This window comes from Emys orbicularis, chromosome 4 (genome assembly GCF_028017835.1).
Source record: "Emys orbicularis isolate rEmyOrb1 chromosome 4, rEmyOrb1.hap1, whole genome shotgun sequence".
NCBI lineage: Eukaryota > Metazoa > Chordata > Testudines > Emydidae > Emys > Emys orbicularis.
In genome coordinates this window covers 27,915,160-27,933,135 of record NC_088686.1, presented here as the reverse complement: position 1 = coordinate 27,933,135, position 17,976 = coordinate 27,915,160, and the positions used below count along the sequence as shown (strand labels likewise).

The following is a 17,976-nucleotide window of genomic DNA, read 5'->3' as shown; positions in this document are numbered from 1 at the left end:
CCTGATTTCCGTTGCCATGTGATTCACCTGCATCAAGATTGAGATCCTTTTTTTTATTAAATAATCTTGGAAACAAGATAAATGTACTTTGCTTTTGTGTAGAATGTAATTGATATCTGTTTTTACGATGAGCATTTAAAATCTCTCACAGTACAATCAGGGGGAATGCATTATCTCCTGTATAAAGGCAATACAGTGCTGAAATATTCCTCCTTAATTTTGGTCAGAACGAACAAAAGTGTCTGTGTTTATTCCTGCCTAATGCATCACAAATCTGCTGACATGCTAACCTTGGAGTCTTGGCTGGCGTTAATCAGGCCTGTGCACCGGCAGGAAAGATGTACCTAATGCACTCCATCAGTGCAGTTTGCATATGGAAGTTCTCACAGGGGAGCTGCCCTGTGCCAGCTGAGGGTTACCTGCCCACTGCAGTTATTGTATGTAATTATCGAACCAATCTGTTCAGCCCAGCAGGGTTTAGATGGTAATCATGAAGCAACACTTTGGAAAAGAAAGATGTAATGTGCTCTCCCCTTCTATCAGCTATGTGAAGTTGTAACACTTTTAAAGATGTTTTAGTAAAGCAGTACATTCTTATTCAGTTAATAAAAAAGCAAGTTAAACTTTCCCAATGTTTAGCAAAGTTATGAATGTGGGCCAATACATCCTTTGCAAAATGATGTGACTTTTTTTTTTTTTTTTTAAGAAAGTTTCCATAGCCACTTTAAGAATACTTTGCAACAGTGGGATTAATTGTAATACACAGATAAGTTCTATATATTCAGAAGTTTTAAGATAATGTGTCTTGAATAGAGTTCAGCATTCCCTTGTAGCTCTCTTTGGAAGAGAACCTATAGTTGCCATTAGGAAAAAATAATGTGCTGTCTGTGGGTGTTAGATACTTTTTAGCTGTGCAAAAAAAAGGCTTTAAGCCTTTGGATTCAGATAAAGTTTGACTTAATACGGTACATGTTAATTACTAAAAATGTAATTAATTTTAATGTTGGGTAAGAACATTTTTTTGTATTATTTTAGGATAGATTGATTCTTTGATAATTATTTAAATTTAAATTATTACTAAAATTAGAGAGGCCTTGATTTAGAAATGTGGATTGTTATAGTTTAAAATAAAAACATTCTTAAAATGTGAACAAATAGCTTTTTGTGGAAAGGTAAAACTGAACTGTTTAAAATTGTATATTGTAATCAGTACTGTGTCTAACTTTTAGATTAATATTTTTGAGTCAATTGCCTTCTGCATAAAGAGTATAGTGAATGTTCAGATCAGGTGTTATGGAGATTGTGGGACAAATGACTTAGAATCACAGAGTAACACATGTAAATATCACACATGTAATATTGTAAACATATGTAAATATCTTCTACCTCACTCTTATTTAGTCAGTCTACTTGGAATTTCTGCTGTTGTCTCAACCACTTTCTTTTCTTTTTTACAGAAGAAAAGAAAGGCAGCGGCATCAGCAGCAGCCACAACAGAGGAAAGCACTGGAACAGACATGGAAGATGTGGAAAGTCCACGAAAGAAGAGACCTGCTCGTTGTAGTAAGTCAAGAGCCATACTTCCATTAGTCTGTGCTATTCACTCCCACACTGATAAGAATTAGTCCTACCTTTAAATTTTTTGGCTTTCATGGCAGGTAACTTTAGGAAAATTGAGATTTAGCTATCTGTCCTACGTACAGCAATTATATGAATATGTTCATTATGTTTGCATGTCATATAAAGCTGATGGGACTATTAGTCGATAAACATTGGTAGTTGCTCCCTGCCCCTTTTGCCATTGGTCATTCTCCCCCTTCGTTTTCATTTTTCTCTTCCCCTGTCTTGTCCAATTCGCTGTCAGGAAACGCTGACTCCTCAGGACCAATTCCTCACAGCATGTTACAGCCAGAGGCTAGCAGCAGCAGCAGCTTACAACAGTGAGTGGATTTAAAGTAAAGGAAAGGAGTAGTTTTAAGGATAGAGAATTATGAAAATAGAATTAAAATAATTTGGTACAGTTTGACATAATTGCTTTTCTTAGAAAAAACCATAGACTAGTACAATAGGGTTACTGTAAATCAAGATTAAGATTCATTGGTAGAGCTGTCTGAGAAAACTTGTGTAGTGCATATTCATGCTATTTCTGGCTTTAGCCTTTGCTATCTATCCCTCACACAGATGAGAAAAAAATTCAACTAATTAGAAAAATAGTAAATGATTCTGAAGAATTTTTGTTTCAGATTATATTTTTCAAATAAAAGTGCAAAGCAGTGTCCAGGGTTAAGCACTATAAAAATAACAAAACAGTGGAAGTCAGAGACACTTGAGTTTTTAACAAGCAAAACTGATTTTATGGCAAATGCAGACGGGAAAGAAGGAAGGCAGGGGAAAAAGTGATGCTACACTTTGAAGTAGAATTATTTGTAATTTATGAATTGAGCCTGGTATAAATACCTAGATAGCATGACATGAACTACAGCGATCAGACTAGTTTCATACCCGAGTTTGACATTGTCCCTTCACGTTTCAGCTGTTTACATTACAGAGAAGTCTGACCATGAAAAAATGATTTGTGCATTTTTAATATGAATGTTTCTGTATTGCTGACTTCAGTTTATTTATATTTTTTTTTCAGTCCTGGAAGGTTGTTAATTAACTAGATTACACTTTATGCAGGCAACAGAGGGATTCAGTTTTATGCTGAATTTTATTCTATACTTTAAATAGATTTTAATTAAGACCAGATAACACAATATTTTATGATTTTTATGACCACCAAATCTATACACTACCAGTGGTTTGGCCACTAATCTGAACCGCAGGTACTGGCCTACACCTGATCCAAATCTGAAAACTGCGTTTTTGGTTCTTCCTAGTTAAAATATTTGATATCTTCTATGACTGATGCATATCCTTACTTATTGCATTGCCTTCTAAAATTTGAGTTCAATATTAAACAGTTCTTTGTATCAGTTTGGGTCTCTCTGAAGGTGCACATGCCTATGCACATGAGCTTGGAATCTTTTCGGAGTAACTGTGTAACGATGTCTGGGCCATACATGTCCTGTGTCTCTTCATGCTCTCATGTGAGGGCTTAAAGGGTGGATTGGCTGCGACACTCCCTCAGTTCCCTCTTACCACGTATGCCAACAAGACAGAACCTGGCAAATGTCCGACCTGGTATTCTTCCTTGAGCTTCAAACTCACTTCAAATTATATTATGAAGAAAACCCTCTTCAATTCCATGTTTCTAACTAAGTTGGATGTTCCAAAAAATTTAAATAAAACCCAGGTGGTGACCCCATTGAGGGTTGAGGCATTTCGTGCTAGCCGTCGTCATGGTGGATTTTTAACCCCTATGGGTTTAGCTCTGTCCACTGTGAAATGATCTTGTGCCCTTAATTGGCAGGCACAGCCGATGACTTTTCTGCTTTGGGAGGGGCACATCCCCAACAGATGCACAGTCTGTCATTCCTTCTTGGCCCACACTTGAAAATTGAGACAAGGCTCAAATTACACCTCTTTCAGCAATCCATGAAAGTCATGTCTGATCCTGGAGAGGAGAGATCCATGGAATGTGAATAGAGGAGACTATCCACAGCAAGTGCTGTAGAAAGCAGGCACCTGACCACTTGTTCCAGCCAGAAGTCATCAAAAAGGGCCCCAAGACCACTGGCACCAAGACTTAAGACACTGACTAGCCTGACACCTGCACTCTGGCATCGATGACCTCTGCACTGAGTGCTTTGGCACAGACTCCAGGACAAGGAGACCCATGTCATCTGCTTTTACAAAGTGCGAAGCAACAGATCCACACCAAGTGCAAATGCAGCTCAGTGTGTGTAGTGGATTCATCCTCCAGGAGGACTTAAAACATTCCTCCAGAGATGCCTTTTCCAAGTCCTCCTTGATGTTAAGGGCTGGGCGCATGGTGCTGACTGTGAAGAACCTGCAAGAGACAGCGTTACTTTATGCTGATTTTGACACCGGAACCATATGGGTACTGAGATATGCCTTGGAAGTACTGACATCTCCTGTCTCCTTAGTACCAGGACAGGCACCTCACCAGAGGCCCCGGACCTGGATTTACCCCAGCAGGACCACTGTTCCCAGAGGATGTACTTCTATTCACCATTTCCAACTCACTCCTTCTCCCCTACATCATATAGGGAACCTCTCCTATCAGACCATAAAAGGATCTGAGCGGGAGTTCTAGAAATGTTCCATTCTGGGCATTTGTGTGACTGGCAGTGGACAAGTCAACAGCGATCTGGCCAGTACCCTTAATGTTCCACATTGGCCTTTGTGGGCCTACGGAGGTTCACCTTCCTGTGTGTCAAGAAACAGATCATGGTCACATGTGTCCAGGAAAAGGAGGTGGTTTTGATCATCATCGACCTGAATGGCCAGGCCCCTCACCAGAAATGGAGGAAGCCCCTCATAAGCAAGTGGAGACTGCCCTCTCCACTGAAGGAGTCTTCAAGTTCTCCTAATAAGACAGTCACTTGAGCCCCTACACCAGCCGTTGATGACTCTAGAGCCTTCCAAGACCTGCTCTCGAGGATAGCTGAAACCTTGGATGTGGAGACACTGATCCAAGAGAACACACACAAGTTGTTCATCATTCACAGCTGCTTAGTGCTATCAAGAATTTCCCTCCCAATTAATGAAGGTGTACTGGACCCAGCAAAGTAGAAAGGTACCAGGTACCACGTAAGGGCTTTTGAACACTTTTCTGGGCATCCTGCACCAGGATCACTAGCAGTACTTGTGGTCCAGGAAAAAAACCAGGTCCACTAAGGGGATTCTGAAAGATAAGGATCCCGAGAAATTGGACCTTTTCGGTCACAAGTTATATTTATCTGGCATGCTCCAGTTCTGTATCACAAACAACCAGGCCCTGTTGAAAATATTTTTCCATCCTATTTAAGCCACAATACTGTAGAGAAGTGTTCAGAGATGCTATCGAAGGGAGCCAGATGACAGCAAATGGATTAGTCTGGTACAGCTGCTAGGGCATATCCATGGCAATCACAATAAGATCTGTCTCATGGCAACAGCTCTCTGGGATTCTGAGAAGTCCAGGCAACTATAGAGGACTTAGTCTCCAAGGGAATGGAGCTGTTATGCAATAAGACAAATGAGGCACTCCATTCCATCAAGGATTTGAGGGCAGTGCTGAGGTTACTAGGGATCTACACCTAAGCCATTTCAGTACCAGCTCCTGCAGTGGCAAAGAACGCTGTTGTACCCTACAGTCACCAACCAGATTACGCACACCGATATACCAGGAGATGGGATGGCAGTCATCCTTTTCCATTGCGCACCAGGCTCCATCCCAGAGGCAGCAGGTTGGATGGGAGCCATGTCAGGATCCAACCCAGCGATGACCATCAGAAATTGCTTTGCCCCTTTCTATTGGGTGTGGTCAGAGATAAAGCCAACAAGTGGGTGGTGGACATTGTAGCCATTCTTTGCTTGCTCCCCACTATTCACCCAGTCCCTCTTCAAGGACCCTTCTCTTGAGAAGCTATTACTAAAAGAAGTGGCCTTGTTGTTTCATCTGTAAGCATCGGAGAAGTTTTTAGGAGTACAGGGTAAGAGGCTGCTACTCCCTTTGTTTCTTTATTCCAAAGAAAGGGTTCTTCATCCTATTCTAGACCTGAGGAGACTGAATATGTGCGCTGTCTCAGATTCAGCATGGTAATGCTTGCCTCCATCATTCCATCTCTTCAGGCTCAAGACTGGTTTGTGGCTTTTGACTTACAGGACCTGTACTTCCATGTTGCCATCCACCCACCCTATAGGAAGAACCTGAAAGTTACAGCAGAGCCAAATCACTTCCTGAACAAGGTACCGTCTTTTGGACTCTACAGTATGAAGGATCTTCATGAAATGCTTTGCAATGGTAGCAGCATGTCTGAGAAAAAAGAGCATCCACATCAATCCATACGTAGATGGCTGAGTGAATGGAGGCAGGTCATATCAGGAAGCTCTGACAAGCTTCAGTTGCGTCTTCTCCTTGTTTCCCCAGCTGGGCCTCCTGATAAATTATGAAAAATCATTAATTATCCCATCTCAGATATCAGCGTTCATAGGGGCCAAGGTCAGTTCCAGGATAGTGAGACAGTTTACCTGCCAGAGGACAGATTCCCTAATCCCGTTAGGAGCCGTTAACTGTTAACTAGGGGTGGGGCTACTCAGGGAGAACAGGGGTTTAAAAAGCCAGCTCCTAAGCAACCAGAGGAGCTAGCGAACAGGAGCAGCTAACGGGGGAGTTTTGTGAGAGAGTTCTCCGGGGGAAGGAGGAGCAACTATGTTACCCTTGGGATGAGTTTGTTGTTTGTTAGTTTGTGTGCTTGCTACTTGATTGAAGTATAGTGTGTGGTCTGTTTGGGGGGCCATTTGCTGAGTCTAACAGCCTGCTAGGCAAGGCTGAGAGCATCTTAATGAGCCTTTGATCCCTAAGCCCTTCAGGATCATTAACGGGGGGCGGAGGGGCAGGGCTACTTGGACAACAAGGGGCTTAAGAAAACAGCTCTTAAGCAACGGGAGCAGCTAGCGAGCAGGAGCAGTTAATAGAAGTTTTGCAAGCGAGTTTTAGAGAAGGAGTAGGAGAACCAGATAACACCTGATTAACATTCTCTGAATTTAGGCAATAAATGCCCCCTCCCCTCCCAAGAAAAATAAACAGAAAAGCTGCAGAGGTAAAAAGAATGCATGCAGAAATACAGCAGCAGAGTGGGGGGCTATCCAGTTCATTGGACTGAATGCAGCATGTATGATTTACCTCTCTTGTGGGCAGTTGGCATATGTGTGCATTCGGTGCAGGGAGCTTATAGCCCTCAGAGACCAAGTACGGGCTTTGGAGACCAGAGTGGCTGAACTGGAAGAGCTAAGGGAGACAGAGGTACATATATGAGACTTCGTGGTACACCCCTAACCTCTGTGCTGTTGAGGAGGGTGAAAGTCTTGGGGAAGGAGAACATCAAACTAGAGAAAAGGGAAACGATCCCATAATTGGGACCCTCCTTCCAGAAGAAGTCATGATGTCCTCTTTCACTGAGGACTCCTCTCCAGGGAAGGAATTCCAGTTATTAGGAAGAGACAGTTAATAGTAATGGGAGATTGGATCATTAGAAATATAGATAGTTGAGTTTGTGATGACCAGGAGAAGCGCATGGTGAATTGCCTGACGGGTGTGAACGTTGCAGATCTCTCGAGACATCTAGACAGGCTTATGTGCAGTGCTGGGGAGGAACCGGTGGTCGTGGTACACGTAGGTACCAATGATATTGGGAAAGGTAGGAGAGAGATCCTGCAGTTCTGCCTGTCTAACTGGCTCTGCGCATGGAACTGGAAGCAACCATGGAGGTCCTGGGCTTTAATGTCTGTCTTAGCAGCCTAAATTTGGCCTCCAGGACCTCCATGGTTGCTTCCAGTTCCATGCGCAGAGCCAGTTAGACAGGCAGAACTGCAGGATCTCAATGCATGGGATGAGACAGTGATGTAGGGATGAGAGTTTAGGTTTATTAGGAGCTAGGGAACCTTTTGGGAAAGGAGGAGCCTATAAATGAAGGATAGGCTCCACCTAAACCAAAACGGAGCCAGATTGCTGGCGTGTAAAATTTAAAAGGTTATAGAGGAGTTTCTTAACTAAGGGTGGGGGGAAGCTGACAGTTGCGGAGGAGCACATGTATTATAAGGGAGGCTCTATTAATGGGGATTCTCTGTATCCTAGTAAAGAGGAGAGGGTAGAAGTTGATAAAATACAGGAAGGAACTGAAGAAACAGTCAAATGAAAGAGTGCCATTCAATTTCATCACAAGTAAAAAGTGACAAATTTAATAAATGCTTATATACAAATGCTAGAAGTCTAATAAGTTGGGCAAACCTAAGTGCCTGCTATTAAATGAGGATATTGATATAATAGGCATCACAGAAACTTGGTGGAATGATGATAATCAATGGGACATGGTAATACCAGGGTACAAAATACATTGGAATGACAGAGTAGGTTATGGTGGTCGGGGAGTGGCACTATCTATGAAGAAAAGCATAGAGTCAAATATAGTAAAAATCCTTACATGAATCAAATAGTACCATAGAATCTCTATGGATAAAAATTCCATCCTTAAATAAGAGTATAGCAGTAGGAATATACTACCAACCCCACCTGACCCAGGATGGTGATGGTGAAATGCTCCAGGAGATTAGAAAGGTTATAACGAGAGAAAACTCAATAATAATGGTGGATTTATACTGTCTTCATATTGACTGGGTACATGTCCCCTCAGGATGGGATGCTGAGATAAAGGTTCTAGACCTGTGCTTCTCAAAGTCGGGCCGCCGCTTGTTCAGGGAAAGCCCCTGGCGGGCTGGGCCGGTTTGTTTAGGCTGCGTCCACAGGTTTGGCCGATCACGGCTCCCACTGGCTGCGGTTCGCCGCTCCAGGCCAATGGGGGCTGCGGGAAGCAGCGTGGGCCGAGGGATGTGCTGGCCACCCTTCCCGCAGCCCCCATTGGCCTGGAGCGGCGAACCGCGGCCAGTGGGAGCTGCGATTGGCCGAACCTGCGGACGCGGCAGGTAAACAAATTGGCCCGGACCGCCAGGGGCTTTCCCTGAACAAGTGGCGGACCGGCTTTAAGAAGCACTGTTCTAGACAACATTATTGACTGCTTCTTGGAGTAGCTAGTCCTGGTACCCAAAAGAGGAGATGCAATTATTTGATTTAGTCCTAAGTGCAGCACAGGATCTGGTCTAAGATGTGAATATAGCTGAACTGCTCAGTAATAGCGATCCTAATGTAATTAAATTTAACATCCTTATAGGAGGGAAAGTACCAAAGAAGCCCACCACAGTAGCATTTAACTTCAGAAAGAGGAACTACACAAAAATGAGGGAACTAGTTAAACGGAAATTGAAAGGTTGTCACAAGTGAAATGGCTGCAAGCTGCATGTAAACTTTTTAAAAACACCATAATAGAGGCTCAAATTAAATGAATACCCAAATTAAAAACTTAGAGCACCCAAAAAGTGTCACCATGGCTAAAGAGAGTAAAAGAGACAGTTAGAGGCAAAAAGACATCCTTTAAAAATTGGACGTCAGATCCTACTGAGGAAAATAGAAAAGAGCATAAACTCTGGCAAGTCAAGCGTAAAAGTATAATTAAGCAGGCCAAAAAGAATTTGAAGAGCAACCAGCAAAAGACACAAAAACTAACAGCAAAGATTTTTTTTTAAAGTGCAATCAGTGGGGCCACTTGAATGATCAAGGTACTAAAAGTGCACTCAAGGAAGACAAGGCCATTGTGGAGAAGCTAAAAAAATTCTTAGCATTTTCAACTGCCTCTTTCAATTAAAAGGAACTCAGCTTTTGGTTTCTTTGTGAAGCATAGCTCTACATAAATAGGTACTAGATTATTGTCTTACGGACCTTTAGGTGAGTTTTTTTCTTCATTCAGCCAAGACTTACACTTATCCAACATTAAGTAATATGGACATGAATTTTGGAGACTATTGGTGACCCACAAGTTACTGTGGAAGGCCGATCATGTGATCCTCTTCTCTTTTGGGTCTGCCCTTAGCTCTACTTGCTTCCTTTTTTAAAAATAGCAATATAAATCTCTATATATCAGGGCATGCTCCAACTGTTAACTCATGGTTTGTGGGAAGAAACTCCTTAAATGGACACGTTTTTTCCATAATTGTGTATTACTGGGTTTCTTGCTGCTTCCTTTGAAACACTTGGTATTGGTCACTGTCAGAGACAGGATACAGGAGTAGTAGACATTCTATTGGCCTGATCAGTATAGCAGTGTCTATGACTGGTGTCCAAAAGGTTTAGCTCCCCAGCACCCATTTTGTCCTTCCCTTCTCTCTCCTCAAAAAGTCTTTGAGAACAAAAGGGCCTTGCAGCATGGCCTGATAGTCAATACATTTTGTTTTTGGCAAAATGAAGCAGGAAGCAAAGTTTACAGTCAAGGGATTTTAACTCAGAATGCCCCATCTACAGCATCCTCACAGTTAAACCTGTGGGGTTGTAATCTGTAGTGCCTCAAAAGATCTGGCTTTATTGGTTAAAACCAGCACATTCTAATTACATTTGGAAATTAATAGGAAGCCACTGCAAGTTGGGGAGGGATAGCTCAGTGGTTTGAGCATTGGCCTGCTAAAGCCAGGGTTGTGAGTTCAATCCTTAAGGGGGCCATTTAGGGATCTGGGGCAAAAATCTGTCTGGGGAGTGGTTCTGCTTTGAGCATGGGGTTGGACTAGATGACCTCCTGAGGTCCCTTCCAACCCTGACATTCTATGATTCTAAGTTGCAGAGCACAGGAATATTGTGCTTCCTGCAAGAGATACTTTCTAACAAACTGTCTGCTGTATTCTGCACCAACTGTATTTAAATGTGATAGGAAACAATTGTCTTTCTTTTATGTCCTGATCCGAATTTATCTGAGGAGTTTAAAGAATGGTTTGAATAGAGAAAAAAGCCCGTGGTGTAAGAGGTGTCTTACAATAAAGATCCTTGTAAGTGGGAGAAGGGTGTTTGACTCACGTGAGTCAGTATAAAACTCTTAACGCTTTTTTGTAGTTTTTCCTGGTTAATGTCTTCCATACACATTTTAAAATTGGTAAATATATTTATTGAAAACTGGTTGTAATATATGGTTATAGAAAAAAATTAGACAATAGTTTATTTCTGGTATATGAAATATACGAGTCTGTTTACTCTGTATGTTTGGGAAAATAGGTTTTCTATCAGTCCTCTTAGTCTAAGAGCTCTCTGAGACACTAATGGCTTAATTCAGTTTAATTTAGAACAGAGGACATGGCTAACTCTTGTTGGACCTAATAAAATGTGGAAACTTTTTTGTGTTTACCTTCTATTCAAAATTAATAAGGATATCATTTTGCATATGATCTGATCCTGTAACAAAGTGCAAGACTTCTGGGGAAAATCTTCCATTGGTCAGTATTTTGTCTAATAGAAATTTTTCATGTTCAGCTGAATTGTTTCATAATAATAAATTAATAGTCATCTCTCTTTTGTTAAACCATGGTTAGATATATTGCAGAATGCTGAGTGGGTGTTGCAGTACTTGCAGTCCAAACCTGGGTTTAAGGACCTGGAAGTGAAATTTACTACTGGGGATGGAGGGGGAGGGGGAGGGGGGGAGGAATACTGTACTGACTCACTGAAGCACTTACAGTGAAATGAAACCTTTTCAGGATTTTATTAAGCAATATATTTAAATAAAATAATTTTTCTGATTGAATTCACTGCCTAATGGAAGGGTTGATTTTTTTTTTTTTTTTTAACATGTACTATATATGGTTATTGATGTATGTGGAATTGGTTGTTGGGATGTCTTCAACAAAGTAATTGAAATACAGGTTTTCCTTTACAATTGTAAAAGTGGCTTGATTTAAGCAACTTAATATTTTTAGTTCATTTTGTAATAAAACACTTGAAACCCCAACCTCAGTCCTATGGCACGTACAGCATAGGATCATGGAATCATACATTGTTGTTTATGTCCTGCTCGTTTTCCCATGATATCCTCACCTTGTGAAAATTCCAGACTACCAGTGTTATGGTGTCATCTACCGGGAAGCAAAGAACAATGAAAAACAAAGTGTATAAAAGCAGACTCTACTCCTCAGTCCTTTAGTTTTTCTTTGCTTCTTCCTTCCTGGAATCATGGAATTCATTTTTCCACTCTTTTAAATTCAGTTCCTCCTTTTCCTTTAGTGATTTGTGAAAAACATTAGGAGATGACCACAAGAGAAGAGACAAGACTAAATATGGTCTCTTGATCCTACTTTGATTGTACAGGTTTCCAGTGCCTCAGCAATCTTGGAGAAACATCACAGTCCAATGCTTCCTATGTTAATTGTGCAGGCTCTCCTTGCAGGAAAATTTTTGGGGAGAACCCTTCAGGGGAACATATAACTCTTGTACTCCCATTCTTTAAAGGAAAAAGGGCTCTACCACAGTTCTTTATTCCTTCTGCCCTATTGATTTGATTGCAGCTGGTCAGTCTTAGTGATGTGTCTAGTTCTGGTGCTGTTTTTGGGTCCAGTGCTGCTTTGGCTTTAGCTCTCCCCCAGTCTTTGCTGCTTGACTGCAGGTGCCCACTGCCCCTGTGTCAGAGAGAACAGAATGTGTGGTGATATGCACATCTGGCCGTCTCTTGCACATAAAATGGCTTCTTTTGTAAGATTGCGTGTCTCAGGCCTGCTCAGTTCAATCTACCTTCTAGACACCTTGCCCCTGATTGGGAGCAGCTTTCATTACACCACTGAGTCGTTACTGTCAATGCAGGGAGTTTCCCTATGCTGTATTTCCAGGAAAAGTGTTGCAGTTTCTTCAACAATATTGCTGCAAGATACATTCTTGGATGTTAAATTTCTTAATTTGTTATGACAATGAGGTTTACGCTTATGTCAGTATGTGTTCCCCTCCCCTCCGTCCCCTTTTAGGCTCTTAGAAGATAGGTATTTAGGACTTCATGACAAAGAAACTTCTTCCCACCTCCTTGTTTTGTTTGATTTAAAAATTCCTTGAGAACTGAACTCATGAATGGGGACCTTGAGAACTCATGCATCTTCTCCCTACAACAAAAAGTTTATTTTTCCACTTAACATCTTCTTGCTGGGAGGCCCTCTCTAATATTCAGATATGGATGAATGGATTCTCTTTGCAGCATTCCATCCATCTAGCCCTTCCTTTGAGCAGAAGGAAAATATCCCATTTCTATTTCTTCTTTCTGTGTAAGGGGCTCATTGAATAATGGAGTGTTGCACGTTAAGGAAGCTGCTCAGCTAAATCTGGGATGGGATTTTAGTATCGGTCACTGAAAGGGTGAAGATTAGTTTATTTCCCCCCCCCCCAGAAGGGGTGATTCAGGCACTGCTGTTTACCCTTCATCACAGTACAAAAGTAAGAAGAACCCCAGTGAAACCGAAAGGCAATAAACCGATAAAAAGTGTTTTTATATAACACTCATCCTGTGTAACTCATTGCCACAAGATAATCATTAAGTTTAAGAGCTTTGTAGACTTCAAGAAAAAGATAAGACACACATTTTAATGAGAACATTGGCAATTACATAAGATATATTTTGTAAAGTTTGGAAGAGATATAAACTCAAGAATTTAAGTCAACTTTTAACTGAGGGGGGTTAGGAAGGAAGGATTCATATGTGCAGGTAATTCCATAATTTCCCATGTCAGAGTTTCTTGCACCTGCTTCTGAAGCAGCTGCTACTGGCAGTTGGCAGACGGGCTACTGAAATAGATGGCCACTACTCTGATCCAGTATGGCAGTCCATTTGGTTAATTCCTGGGGTGACAAAGCCACCTTACTTGATAACACTGGCTTCTTCTGGTGAGCAATCAGCCGTTCTCTTAAGATGACTTCCAACGAACACAAGCCCAGCTTGACTTAGGTTAGTCACACACGCAACAGTAAGCAGTTAGAGGAACTGAGACAAAGTGGATAATTCTGCTTTTTTTAAAAGGTCCAGAGGTATATAGTTCATTTCTTGTAGGAACTCCAGGGAAGAAGGCAAGACCATGTAAGATAAGGTATTAGTAGAAACTAAGGAGCTGAAACAATATAGATTTTGGTTGTTCTGTGTTTTTGAAAAAAGTAACCTATGTTTATTTTTCTTCTATTTTATTTTCCTGTCATATGACTACCACTGGCACACACGAGTGTGTGGCTTCTGACCTCTCTCCATCAGGAAGAAAGGTGTCAGAAGTGATTCTGCATCAAGTTCTGCTCCTTTTACACCTGGCAGGCAGGTTGTCCAGTTTGCTTCCTGCTTTACTTCAAACAGGAGCTGGAGCCCCTGCCTGAGAAAACATCTTGGCCTGTTTTGTCATATAAGACTGAGCTTTTTATGAAGGAGAAAAGTGAAACTAAAGAACCTTGTCAGGAAATTTAAATCCTGTTTGGATGGCAATGTTTGTTACCTTTGCTGTAACCGAAGGATTGTGAAGTAACTGATGGAGTCAGGGAGTAAGTGTGGGAGTTGTATTTAAGTGTATATTGTGTTTTTTTAAAGAGATTATCAAGGATGCTGTCAAGGCTGTATCCCCACTTTGAACTTTAGGGTACAAATGTAGGGGCCTGCATGAGGACTTCTAAGCTTAACTACCAGCTTAGTTCTGGTCCGCTGCCACCATTCCCTACCCTGGGAAGCTTTTAGAAACCTCTCACCAATTCCCTGGTGAATACAGATCCAAACCCCCTTGGATCTTAAAACAAGGAGAAATCAATTAGGTTCTTAAAAAGAAGGCTTTTAATTAAAGAAAAAGGTAAAAATCGTCTCTGTAAAATCAGTATGGAAAATAACTTTATAGGGTAATCAAACTTAAAGAGCTCAGAGGACCCCCCTCTGTCTTAGGTTCAAAGTACAGCAAACAAAGATAAACACTCTAGTAAAAGGTACATTTACAAGTTGAGAAAACAAAGTAAAACTAAGACGCCTTGCCTGGCTTTTTTACTTACAAGTTTGAAATATGAGAGACTTGTTTAGAAAGATGGGGAGAACCTGGGTTGATGTCTGGTCCCTCTCAGTCCCAAGAGCGAACAACCCCTTAAAACAAAGAGCACACACAAAAGCCTTTCCCCCCCGCCAAGATTTGAAAGTATCTTGTCCCCTTATTGGTCCTTTGGGTCAGGTGTCAGCCAGGTTACCCGAGCTTCTTAACCCTTTACAGGTAAAAGGATTTTGGAGTCTCTGGCCAGGAGGGATTTTAGTACTGTACACAGGAGAGCTGTTACCCTTCCCTTTATAGTTATGACAGATGCCCACAGCCTCGGATTGGGAGCTCTTTAGTTGTAGAGTAGATGCAAACTAATTTGAGGTATTATGCTTTTAAAATGCTAATAATATAAACTATCTTCTCATAAAACTTTCCTGCCGTCTTTACTGTGTAATGATACTGTACTTCAATTTTATTCTATTTTAAAAAACTACAGATTCAGAAGCCACCAAAACACTGAAGAAAAGTTCACCGAAAGGCAGAAGAACCAGAAAGAGAGTCCAGAAGTAGAAGAACTAGAATAATGTGCTCCTCTTCTTTGCTTCGCTTTGTTTGGCGACTGTAATGCTGGAATCTTTGCTTCTCTTTTTAATGTTTATTTTTAGAGGATTTGAAAAATGGCTATGCTGCAGTTTGTACCTTGTTTGGAAGAATAAATGTTTTATTAAAGTGTATTTGTGTACTCCATGTACAAAAATACTATCCATAAATGCAGAAGTTTTCAAGTTTTGAAGTGAGGTTGTTTTTAGTATTTGCATATTTTTTATGCTTTTGAAGGAACCTGAAGAGAAAATTGTGCCTCTTTTGCTCCTTTATGATGTAGCAAGAAAACCTGAAACTGTATTCAAATGATTTTTTTCTCTCCTTGTTGTTACCTTAAAAATAGCAATGTCTTCCCTGTTTTTGCATGAAGACTTTTTGGAGGCATGAAATATGGACATAGCATTAACTGGAGGGGAGGGAAAGGGATTTTTGATCATGGCATAGACATCTCTTCAGGTATTTCTCAAGTGTTTGAATTAAATAATATAGATGAGTTTTACTTAATCAAGTTTCATTTGAACGGTATTTGTCTTTGTATCAGTTCTCCAGTTATTCATTGTCTTCCAGGAGGGTGAGTAGGCAAGACCAGAATTTCTGTAACCTCCCCTGCCCCCAGTAACCAAACACACCTCAGGCTTTCTTTTTATATCATAGGGAAACAAGAAAGGGTACAAATTAAATTTTTTCTCTACTTGGACACCTTTTTCTAATAAAAACTTGGGTCTCATACTTTTCACATCAGAATGATGCTTTACCTTTGCCTACAGGTGAGATGACATTCTCATTTGAAATTCCAATTTTTTTAAAAAGCACTACTCTTATGCTGAACTTCCTCATGGTAATTCTTGGCCCAACAGGCATTTTTTTGGAAAAATTGAATAAATGGGTATGCTCCATACTGAAAATTAACACTTTTTTGCACTTAGGCAATTCAAAAAAGTCCTCTTAATTTGGCCTGGACGTAGTTCTCAAGAAGGAAATGGTGGTGTGATAAACTGCTTAAGTAGTAGTTATGAACAAATGAAAAACCATCTGTACATCGCCAATTTATTCTTGCTGATTTAAATGCTTGTATAAAGTAGTTATCCACGTATCCCACACACTGAAATAAATGGGTATGTTAACACACAAAGTGCAAAGTGTTCATTGATTAGGTGATGCACCAGATTTTCTTCTAAAACAAGGAAATTAATGTTTAAAATAAAATTTTTAAGTAGACCAGTGGAAGAACACCTACTGCCTTCTCACTTCTGGCATTATCAATGCGTGAAGGAGGAAATAAACATGAGGCTTTCCTAGGACTCTGCTGTGCATAGGGATAATGGAAATACGGCTAGATATTTCCAAGTATAGTACCACCATGTGCTAATACTTTGGCTACCTCAGATTTTACCCCTCAATGTCTGTCTAGTGAGCTTCTTTCCAGAAGTGAAGGTAAGAGGCTATGGCAGCCTTTACATTTCAATCTTTTTTCCAATTAAAGTTTGCTATCAAAAGTTAAAGTGAAAGCTAAAGTAATAATTCAAAAGCATAGCACTCAAAAATCCCCCCAGAGAAATATTACAGGCAAGCAAATATAAATTATAATATCTGAATGTGCAAAGCTAGCTTTATTCATGCGTTTGTTCTTTATTGATTATTGAACATTTTAAAAAATTGAATGAAACACTTGTGAACTTTACTGGTATGCCAGATCTCTCTCCCATACTTTCCCAGTGGTCAAGACCTGTGCTTCCATTTGATAACAACCAAGACCAAACTTACATTTACAAAGACATTTTTATGAAGATATTTTAGTTTGTGCTAATTTCTTGGTAACAAGAAAGAATGGTTTCTGAGGTGAGGTGGTTATTTCAAAGTGTTCTAGGAAGTGAAGGTGCTTTAGACTCCAGGTGAATGGCTTCTTAGGCCCTCTCTGCTCTTGTTTGGTCACAAAAAAACTAGATTGCAAAAGCACGATCAGAGGTCAAGAATCTCCCCAGGTGCTATGTGTGAATTTACATGATGCATAAAGTGTGGGCAACAGCAGTGGAAAGCTAAGTGGAAGATTGTGATGAAATAGTGTGATAGTTACACTTGGATGGCAAAAAGGTGGGGAAAATATACCACTTAGTTGAAGGAGTAGGGTGGTAGTTTTTGTTGACATGCCATTTGAATGTAAAACCCGTAACACAAAGGAAGCAAGCTGCCTTTAGACTGCATTTAACTGCTCTTGATGACTCCAGTTGTGTGTAAATATTAGAAAACAGCAGGGTCCTACATTCCAAGAATCACTTGAGCAGTGCCATGAAGACAAGTGTCCTTACTGGCATTGTAGTCATACTCCCAAGCTCTCCTGCTGTTTCTAATCTGTGCGCACAGCCGTGAAAAAACTGGACTGACATTTACAGGCACAGCAGGGAGACACTTGAGGAGGGAATGTTAAAGACTCCACTACCTACGTTTCAAAGTGGCCACCATACATGATAAATCTTCACAGGAGAACTAGTCTGCACTTCAACTGATGGTGTAATGAGGATATCGATAATGAAGCGGAGAACTCTTCTTTTAGTGCTGAACATTTAGCAGACAGACCGTAGGGGTGGTTTTTTTTTTTTTTTTTTTTTTTTTTTGTAATGTAAAATATCTGGAGGGAGAATCTAATTTGGGATGGATGCAGGATTTTTTTTAGATGGTGCTAGCTTGATGGTCTTACCTTTTCCTGGTTGTTTTACAGGAATATTTCCCAGTAAGGTCAGACATCCCAGAATGAAATAATTCCTGGAATCTGCTGGTATGTAAAAAAGGGTCAGTTGCTTTCGTGAGTAGAGTTTGACAGACTTTACTCACTGTTTTGTCCCAGTGAGCTGCCAGATTTGGGATGCCATAATA

At 40.7% G+C, this 17,976-nt stretch overlaps 1 protein-coding gene across 2 annotated transcripts in view; it reads left to right on the top strand.

Annotated features, from left to right (window-relative positions):
• VRK1 (VRK serine/threonine kinase 1) overlaps positions 1-16,201 on the top strand; it is a 52,698-nt gene extending 36,497 nt beyond the window's left edge. Inside the window, exons 12-14 of one of the 2 annotated variants that reach the window (XM_065403126.1) lie at positions 1,458-1,563; positions 1,865-1,940; positions 14,999-16,201. In XM_065403126.1, coding sequence (XP_065259198.1) covers positions 1,458-1,563; positions 1,865-1,940; positions 14,999-15,086 — 270 coding nt within the window. In that variant the 3' untranslated portion in view covers positions 15,087-16,201. The remainder of the gene's footprint in view (positions 1-1,457; positions 1,564-1,864; positions 1,941-14,998) is intronic. The other variant, XM_065403125.1, reaches the window with a different exon arrangement.
• The last annotated feature ends 1,775 nt before the right edge of the window (positions 16,202-17,976 follow it).